This window comes from Pagrus pagrus (genome assembly GCF_965226575.1).
Source record: "Pagrus pagrus genome assembly, chromosome: 15".
In the NCBI taxonomy this organism is placed as follows: domain Eukaryota; kingdom Metazoa; phylum Chordata; class Actinopteri; order Spariformes; family Sparidae; genus Pagrus; species Pagrus pagrus.
Window position 1 is genome coordinate 13195559 of NC_140199.1, and position 10306 is coordinate 13205864.

Consider the following 10306-nt stretch of genomic DNA (forward strand, 5'->3'; position numbering starts at 1 on the left):
CATTCTGATTAAGTCTTTTGAGAAACTTGTTCCTCAGCACATCGAAGGCAACATCCCAGCCAGTCCGGACCCTCACAGGTATGCATTCAGAACCGACAGATCCACATCAGAATGTTGTTTGTTGGATTTTAGCTCAGCGTTCAATACAATCTCTCTATGAAACTGATGGGCTAACTTAACCCTCTGGGCTCTATTAGCACACTCTCCATCTTGATACTGGACTTCTTCACAAGCAGACACCACACAGCTGGACTGATTCAACACCGGAGCCCGCCTGGGCTGTGTCTTCAGGCCCCTCCTGCTCACACACATTTAAGAAAACTAAATTCTTGCAAATTTTTATGTTTTATTTAGTTTTTTAGTTTTGTGTGTAGCGTAACGTTTACCTTTCAGTCCAATGTGCTTTGGTTTCTTTGTATTTGATTGGCATTGGTTAGAGGTACACTGTATATTTCAAAACAAAACAAAACAAAAAAACAACAGTGCCATGAAAATGGAATAAGTATGCTAAAACTGTATGTTTATGTCTGAAGAGCCTTGGAAGAATAGCCCAGTTGTAATTATATTATTATTACTTTTATTATTATTATTATTATTATTATTATTATTATTATTATATGAAATATTCAGTGTAAATCTAGTAATTTTTTTTTTTTCATATACATGTCTTTAAATTGATTTTCTCATTTGCATAAAAGAGGAAGAACAACATTAATGCTCCCTCAGTGAAAGCCACTTTATTAAAAACAAAATTACAAACATATTTTTCATACATGTTCTTTATATTTTTTCTTAGCATTTAGCATGACATAATAAAAGTTGCTGCATGTTATTTAGAAAAACAGGGTTTTATTTTGAAAGTGTTCGAAACCGTTATTGTCACATCCCGGAAGTGCTGCTGCTTCTCCTCAACTTCACGACTCTTACAGTAAATGAACGCTCTCAATATCTCCGGACGAGAGCCAAATTAAAGCTGCATGCAAACAGGACAACTTTCCGGGTATGTACAGCAGGTGCAGTGGGAATCTTCATAAAAACCAACATTTGAGTACATTGTTGAATAATTTCACATGTAGCCCTGGCTCGTTTCCTTTCTTTACCGTCTGCGGCATTAGCAACGCTGTCCCACAGGAACGTTAGCCGGAACCACTCTGCCTCTCACGGTTGTTTTTTCTAAAAACACAGCACAGCTCACCGAGAGAGGCAGCGAGTTTTGTTACTGACAGCAGGTAGAGATAGTAGCTTATTTTATTATGATATTTTTTAAGTAATATCATATGAGTAGAAGTTAAACTTTCATGCAAACAGCGTCAATAAATAACCTGCGAGGACTTGTTTTGTCCGGTTGGTCGCACCTTCAGATGTAAGGCTGCCCAACTACGCACCAGCCCAGAGGAGTAGAACCAGGACTTCTGTCGTAGCTGTGGAATAAAAACAAATCAGAGGTAGGAAACGACTATTTCACCAGTTAGTAATGTATAATATTTTATAACTTTGTCTTCTGTCATATATGATTTATTAGTCTTAGCTGCTGTGTGAGTCACAGCTGGGTATGACTGACAATGTAGCTCAGTAAGCAAATATTGAATACATAGGGCTATACATGTACTGTACAGCAATGTATAAGTGAGGATGTTTTTTTTAGTTGGTTTGCATAAGCAATGTGAAAGCTGCTGTGTCTTGTTTTTCAACCAGGTACCGAAGAAGTCAACCCACCATTAAACTCTGGCGTCCCAGAGTCCATAATCTTACCAGACACCCTCATCCAGCCCACATTCGGTGTAGAGCATGGCCAGATGTCGGCCAAGAGCAAACCAAATAAGCCAGAATTGGCCCAAGTTTGGGTCAGATCCAGCCTTCCAAATTAAAATGAACAGTTCTGGTTTATTCGGTTCGCTCTTGGCTGACTTCTGGCCGTGCTAAAGATTGCAACATCAATCTTTTTTAATCACCACACAATCTTGTGAAGTTACACAAAAGTTATTACATATGTTATTACCAGTATAACTGAGTACTCATGTAATAATGTAGTAATGACTACTTGAGAAGTCATGGGTCAGAACATCAATAGCGACACGGCTGGTTTGATTCTCAAGATGGTCTTTAGTTATTTGGATATTGAAATCAAGTTGCACTCAGTCATATTAGAAGAAGCAAGACACAGCTAGAGAAGATGTATTACTTCTGATGTTTCAGTTGATCAGCACAAAGAAACTGTATTTGGAAGTGTTTATTAGGAACCATGACAGTGGAGCAGACAGAGGCATGAATGCAGCACATGACACTCACATCCTTTATGTTACTTGGAGCACCTTTAAAACTAGTGTCTACATCTCGTCTCTCCACATTTCCCTCTCAGGTGATTGACATGTTGCCAGTGGTGGTGGTCCATGGAGGGGCGGGTCATATCCCGAAGGAGCGGTCAGAACTGTCCACCGGGGGGGTGAGCTCAGCAGTCCGAGCAGGGTACGTTGTCCTCCGGGGAGGAGGCAGCAGCATGGACGCTGTGGTCGAGGCTGTGACCCATCTGGAGAACAACCCCGCCTTCAATGCAGGTTACGTGAAAACACACACTACTGTATGTAATAAGCCACGTGCAACGTAAAATCACTTGTCTTACATGTATTGCATTCTTCTTCCATCTGGACTGTTGATAAGGTGCCAGTGTTGTCATCCACATATCCAAATCTGCATGTATGGCACATATTTCTTGTCCATGTATTACTATTCTATCTAATCACTTATATGTTCCATATGTCCATGATTTATCCTCAAACATTTCTCATAATATTTGTGCGCGTTTTCATGGATTATCTTTTTTCCCTCTTTTATTTGTCTTTGACTAAGCTGGTTATGCTGTAATCCTTTTTTGTCCTTGAAAGTTTGGAGTTTTTGCTGCATTATTAATAATACCCTCCATCTGCAATACACTTATTTCTAGCTCATTTACTTCTGCCCAACTATTGGATGGATTTGCTGTTGGTTAGTTGCTCAGTTTTCTGTCATTGTGTCCAACACTTTGGTCCAACCCTTAGCTGTTCCCAAACAGTGGAGAGGTGCCACTGTACTCAGTACACTGCTGCTAAATGTGCGACTAGTTTGGTTGCATATGCGCCTAAAAATCAGTCAAGTGAAATATTTTCATTGGTCACACCGGTGCGCCTGAAATTTAGTCATTGATATGTATGTGATGTGATTTAAATGAAGGAAAACATGTATTTCAGATTTATTGCTGTTTACAATCATTTACATGATATATGAAGAAATTAAATGAAAATGTATTTTTAGGTGCACCTAAATTAAAATTAATCCTGGTGCACCTAAATTAAAAAGGTAGGAGTTTGTCCCCAGAGTCAAGACTCTAGTACATCATTTCTCAAATCATATTTCAGGTTGCGGGTCGGTACTGAACGCCAAAGGAGATGTGGAGATGGATGCCTTTGTGATGGAGGGGAAAACACTGGGTAGTGGTGCCGTGTCTGCTGTACGCAACATAGCTAACCCTATCCAGCTAGCAAGACTGGTTATGGACAAGGTATGTACATGTAAATATAGGATGGTCAAGTCAATGGTGAATTTAAGAATATTATTTATATTTATTAAGATAAATTCAGATCTTTGTCTGAACTTTGCTAATGCTAAGAGATTCTTTGCAGTTTGCAGTGCAATCATAAAGAAACAAAGAAGAACCATCGTTATGCAATCACATTTGAAAAGTGACCTTAAAACAAGTTCATTGTTCTCCAAGTACAACAAAGCTTTGCAATAGTTTATAGGTGCGTTTATTGATGTGAACTTTGTTCACTTTCTCAGACAAGTCATCTGTGTCTGACAGCCGAAGGTGCCAAACAATTCGCCCGGTCCATGGGTGTCCCTGAGGTGCCCCAAGAGTCCCTCATCACTGAGTACTCCCGCATGCGCTGGAGGAAGAACCTGGCGCCTGATGCCAACCCTGTGGAGTGCCAAATGTGAGACATAACATTATTTAAAGCTTTGTTCCAAATAAGCTATGGTCCATTAGAAATGAGATGTTGTTGTACTTCGCTCTGTAAGCAGCTTCTTCAGTCTCTCCAGACTGCAATTACTTATGAGGGACAACAATCAATCCTTTAAGTGTCTCACCGGATCAGTTGGCCAAGGGGTGAAATGAAATAGAATACAACTGGGGTTTTCCTCAAAACTCTTCTTGAAACCTCTTCGTCTTCACATTTGAGCCGCTTCAAAATTGCAGTGATGGTGGGATTTTTGATTTCTGGGTTTGAAGAGGGAGGAGCGAGGACGGAGGAAAGCACAATTAACTGAATGCAGAGGCCATACAGTTTCTACACATCATAACTAAACACACTACGTCCTTGTCGCGGTATTAACTCCTCATATCTCAGAACCTGCTGATGTAGTAAAGATTTATTGGAGTTGTTAGAGCTGAATAATGCAGCTGCGGTAATTTGAGAAGCTTCTGTGGATGTTTGGACAGGTTTTTCTTTGCTGTGACTCTGGGTCATCATTGTTCATGCTGCACTCTCCACTAAAGAGCAAGACACATTCCTTTCTTATCCTACCAGCAGTGAGGAGCTGATTCTCAAGATAAAGTTTTCTTTGGTGGAGTGTTCCTTAATCTGGCTTCAGCTTGGTATAACTGGTTTACCAGGTTACTAGTTCATCCAAACGTGATTCTGCTGTCCCTGTATGTTTTGTTGTGTAGGGGGAAGATGGGCACGGTTGGAGCAGTGGCAGTCGATAGCCAGGGCAACGTAGCCTGTGCGACTTCCACTGGTGGGATCCTGAACAAGATGGAGGGACGAGTGGGCGACACACCCTGCATAGGTCAGTCATCACACACACAATAAAAAGACTAACAGGTAAGGCGAATAACATTACATTGTTACAGTGCTGGGAAACCTTTGGTCCTTGGACCCCATCATGAATTGGACTTGGCTCTGACCCATTGAAGGTGTTCCATGGTGTCTGGCTCCAGGGCATTCGCAGTGACCAGCAGAAATTCAACATGTGTGGTTAGTTAGTAATTAAAGCCTGCATGGTTAATAGATTATTGTAGTTGTGTTTCCAAGTAATCATCAAGCAAATTTGAAACAAAATTTGAAATTCTAGCAAAAGAAAAAGTCTCTTAAGTTCATGAATCTCTTTCGAAAAAGGCAAAAACGAACTCGTAAGAGTCATTTTAATTTGTGTTAATTTGGGGGGGAACTTGAGGAAGCTTTTTGAGTTAGCCTGTTTCAAATGCGATACTTCAAAATGACTCATAAAAACACAGTGATGGAAACACAGCATCTGAGCTCTATTTTTGCTAACAGCACACTATGCAATAGTCCTGACACATGTTTTACAATGCAGAAAAGGTTGCATCATGTCAAATGCCTTTGGAGTCTGGTCAAAAGGTCTTCCAGTAGACAACCAGTGTAATACCAACAGAGATTCATTATGTCAGAGCCACAACGCTGACTGGCTTATACCAATAACCCTAATGTTGCATGAGTAATATGTAATTTGAGAAGATAAGTATAGATTGGTGTGGCAGGGGCTGAATCATCAATACAGTTGTTTTATACTGAGCTTTAGTAAACAACAGCAAGTGGATTTTGGCCGCTTCAGCCCTGTCTAATCTGTCACTATCAGTAAATGAGTGATTCGACTGTCATGAGTCAGTGGCCAAGTCACAGCCTCGCTCTCTGAAACAGACGTCTGGCTTTAACAACAAAGGCTATCTGGTAAAGATAAAAAGGTGAAACTTTTCAGACATCATTTCAATGAATGACAGGGAACCTGTAATGGTCACTGTCTGTTAATCATATTTTGTGTGCTGTTTAAATCCAGAGCGCTTTAACTGCTGCTCCTCTTCCATAGTAATGGAGCCAGAATGGAAAATTAGGATATCGTGACAAGACTAAATTGTAGCTTTGATCAGTGATCAATTAAGTGTCAAAGTTGGCTTAAATTGCAACAGATTATTTCAAGAGGAAAAGAGTTGAAGCATTACTGTCCCCTCTAGTGAAATTGATGTGTAATTGCATCCTAAACAACTGCTGTTTTTTAATCGAAAATAAGTATATTTTCAAAGCCAGATTTTTTTTTCTCATGTTGTCACTGCCTTTGAAATTGTGTGTGTGTGTGTGTGTGTTTGTGTGTGTGTCAGGGTGTGGAGGTTTTGCTGACAACACGGTGGGAGCAGTCTCAACTACAGGCCACGGAGAAGCCATCATGAAGGTTGTTCTAGCCAGACACATCCTGTACCACATGGAGCAAGGTAACACACACACACACACACACACACAATTGTTACATGTAACGCATACACGGTGGAGTAGTTTAGTTAAGTTAGATTTTTATAGGCAGTTATAATAATGACAGTTAGAGCAGGAAAAGGCAGACAGCCGAATAAGTTCACACTGCAGGAATTAAACCCTGATTTTCCACTTGCCAACAGATTTTGGAGATCACTCACAAAAGATTAGAGGCTGACTGGCGAGCGAGTGAACAGTACAGCGATCTCACGACTTTGAAAGTCATGTAGTGTAGCCAAGGCATACTCAGCCAATATCACCCCACCCCGAGAGAAAGTTAGTTTTATAATTATAGCATTAAATTCCTAGTACAAACCTGAAAAAATTAATCTTGATCAGTGTACATCGAACTCAAGTAATGATAACTTGCGCGAATGGGTGAATCCTCTCTATTAACCGGAACTGGTGCTTGACATGGTAACAGGGCGCTATTCCTCTGTCTTGAGGGGCTGTGCGGTAATCACCCTGAAAAACGCCTACCTACAGGAAGATTCCCTCTGAAAGCAAAGAGTTTTAAAAAGCAGCTGCTGCCGCCACCGTCCGGGGCTGTAATGACAGGCAGGTACTTTGGTGAAAGTCATTACAACCAGATAATTATTTTTCCATCAGCTTATTTATGCCTTGTATAAATTACATGTCCTTAACTGTTTGCCCAGTAACCTCCCCAGGAAACTTGTTGATAGGATCCTGACTTTGCTTAACATTCTCCCCCAGTGGACGGTGCAGGATAGCGGGTTAGCTGCCAGTCATCAGCCACGATCGGAGCCTTTACTTCAGTTTTTGTTGGACTACATTTCTTGTTCCCTCTGTTCTCAGGTCAGTCAGTAGAGGCAGCCAGTGATTTAGGCCTGGCCTGCATGAAGTCCAGAGTGGATGGGCTGGGTGGGGTGATCACGGTGGACCCTCAGGGACACTGGGCTGCTCGCTTCTCCAGCCGGCAGATGGCGTGGGCTGCAGCCCACAAGGATACCCTCCACTACGGCCTGTACACCGGGGAACACTTCACCCAGAGCATCGATGTTCCACACTGACAGAAAATCACACTTAGTGAAAAACTAGTGAAATTTTGCACTAATGGGACAAAAACGTACTCTACACCAATACTAAAACCACTTAATACTAACACAAATGATAGTATACAATGCAAAGAGAGAGGTGTGAGCACACGGTCTGTTATTGGAAGAAACATAGAGGAAGGCTCTACTGATTATCCCCATTACCACCCATCATGAAATTACCTCCAGCATGCAGGCAGCTTTTTCCCCTGCTCCCCCTGAAATAGACCCTGACATGACTGTAGAGACCACATCTGGAAATGTAGCTACAGCAGGAGCTCACTGACCTCCGACCTGGAGATGTGTCACACTCTGAGAGCAGGTTGTGATGAACTCATCATCAGACAACAATATTGACACAAAAGTAGCCGGAACAAAAACAGGACATTTTTTATCAACATCAAATGTGTTTTTAGCCCCCAGCTAAATATTTATTTCATGGAACTGTCTTTCTTACCCAAGTTTAGATTCATTAAAATACAGTGTTGTAATAAAAGTACCCAATAGTCACATTCTGATTGCCAATAAAATAAATGAATGGAGCCTCAAAATGTTGTGAAATACCTCAAAATTGTACCTAAACACAAAACTTGAGTAAATGTACTGTGAAATTTTTTTATTTTTTTTTCATTAAAAATAAATAAAAGCCACGTAGGCTACAAAATGTACGCCCAACTCAGGAGAATCTTTAGTGGAAGTGGAAGCTCAGATATCCATCTATACCAGTCTCCCGAGTCATTAAACTAATTCAAGCTTTAAATGTGTTTATTTTTGATGATTGAGGACATTTGGTAGATGATATAGTTATATATCAGATTTTTAACCTTTGGCAGCAAAATGGAGAATTTTGTATTAACTTGAAAAATCAATGAATAGGAAATTGATTATACTTGAATATTTTTGTGTGCGTTTGATTTTCAAATGACCTTTTGACAGAAATATATGTGTAGTTTGATTGAGAAGTTGGAGTAATAGATGGAAAATCATCTGATCATGTTACTAAATTGTGTAATGAAATTGTATTATTTCATAGACAATGAGGATTTGCAGCTCGGTATTGTCACAGAGAATCCGTGTGATTTTTCCAGTGATGTTGTGTTACCGAGCCAGAGCCAGTATTTGTGAGGTGCTGCTGATCGGATGATCGTTGTCAATGCTGAAGCTCTGTGTTATGAAAACACTGATTATCAACAATAAACACCTTTAATCCCTGAACACTGTGGGTTTCATGCTTCATTTACCCAGAAAGGCTGTGTGTAGAGGTGAACTGATGTGTTAAGAAGCTCTGACTCTATGTTGCCCTTTGGATCCACTAGGTGGGGCTGTTGTACAAATCAACACTGAAACGCTCCTCACATAGTGTCATAACTAATGTCTGGGAAATCATCTTTCTCTCAAAGCCTGAGCCGTTTGTTTTTTTAGCTTTATATTAAAACAGACTTGTTAAAGATTTACAATAACTTCCCTGGTAAAAGTCCAACGGTGTGTTGGATGGGAGCAGACATACAGTAGATCTCTCTCCAACAGACAGGTTCGCACATAGTCATTTACAGCTTCAGCCTACTTGTGCATCACTATTTTGGACTTGGGCTACACTCGAACATTCACAATATATCTGCATTGTCATTGGACACTTGTGACCTCCATGTCAGGAGGCAGTGCAGTATGTGATCAGATTCATCTTTGCAGTGCAGTGTTATAAATAAGCTCTGGGTGCTGAGGAGGTGAGAATCAGCTGCTATTTTTATTTTTTTCCTTAAGCTAGATCCCACAGCACGCCTATACTATTGACAGACTTCAGGATGCTTTTGTTACCAACAGACGACAGGAGACATCGACAACGGCAACAGAAATAAACAACAGGGATGATCCACATATGAGTGAGATTTAATAAGAATGCATGCAACCTGGCACTTTGTGGCCGATTGCAGTAAAAGATAGAGTAAGGCTCATTTCCACCTTCGGAGTCATGCATAATGCAGTACATGCATAGCTGGAGAGACAGGAGATGGACGTAACAGGAAGAGGATGAGGCCAATGAGAACAGAGGGCAGCAGTGTAAAACCTTTTCTTTACAATAAATGTTATTACTGCATGAAGTGGCTCTGAGCTATCACACCTGATGCAAACCAAGTCTCTAAATCACCTCCCTGATGCTGCTGTGGCTTGAAACTTTAAACTGTCTTTTACTCTACCCCTTATTTTAAAGGGTCAATTCATATGATTTACAACAAAAAAAAAAGAAGAACCCCTCCTTAGTCCTTGCCCTACGTATCAAAACATGCAGATAGTTCTGGTTTATTTCCCCAGGTTTTAAGATACCCACCTTAGAGAGATGCCATACTAAACGTCAGAAAAACTTCAGCTGACCGTCCCCAGTTCTCCAGTTTGTCAATAGAAATCTGTATTCTGTCATCGACTCTCTGCCACTTCACCAGATCAGTGAAATCTGACCTGCAGCTCCTCTCCTCCCTCCCTTTGTCTCTTCTCTGCCGTGTTTGCATTCTCGTGTATACGAAACACGCGTTTGCTGAGATGTGCAAACACACACCGCTCTCAACTCCCATGGTCTTCTTCAGTAATGTACACTGTACATATAAACTGTTTCGCATGCGGATGCTTGCACGACCTTTATTGAGATTGAATTGTTTGAAAGATCGATTGAAAGATTTGAATCTTCTCCTGTCAGAGAAACAGAGAGGCCGTCTGACCGTCACTGCCATCCCAAGACCCACACAGCTCCAGTACATGTTGCTAAAAACAGAAATGACATGGACAGCCTAGAGGTAAAAATAAATACATAAAAACCCAGAATGTGATAATGAACTAACCCCTCATTGATTTTCATAATTATATATGCTCATAATGAATTTGAAAAGTTGTAGATCGCTCCAAAAACACCTGTTTGGAACATTCCCCAGGTAAACAGGTTCATTGGTAACAGGTGATATG

At 40.7% G+C, this 10306-nt stretch overlaps 1 protein-coding gene across 4 annotated transcripts; it reads left to right on the forward strand.

Moving 5' to 3' along the window:
- The first annotated feature begins 899 nt into the window (after nucleotides 1-899).
- asrgl1 (asparaginase and isoaspartyl peptidase 1) lies at nucleotides 900-8569 on the forward strand. 4 transcript variants are annotated; one of them, XM_084376615.1, is made up of 9 exons: nucleotides 900-1000; nucleotides 1077-1229; nucleotides 1362-1445; nucleotides 2360-2555; nucleotides 3393-3535; nucleotides 3814-3968; nucleotides 4703-4824; nucleotides 6152-6262; nucleotides 7116-8569. In XM_084376615.1, exons 4-9 carry the CDS (start codon nucleotides 2369-2371, stop codon nucleotides 7328-7330), a joined length of 933 nt encoding a protein of 310 aa, XP_084232741.1. In that variant the 5' UTR covers nucleotides 900-1000; nucleotides 1077-1229; nucleotides 1362-1445; nucleotides 2360-2368; the 3' UTR covers nucleotides 7331-8569. The 4 variants fall into 4 exon arrangements, with proteins under 4 accessions (XP_084232741.1, XP_084232742.1, XP_084232740.1 ...); XM_084376616.1 differs by having other exon boundaries at nucleotides 1116-1229; XM_084376614.1 differs by having other exon boundaries at nucleotides 900-1229.
- Nucleotides 8570-10306: the final 1737 nt, after the last annotated feature.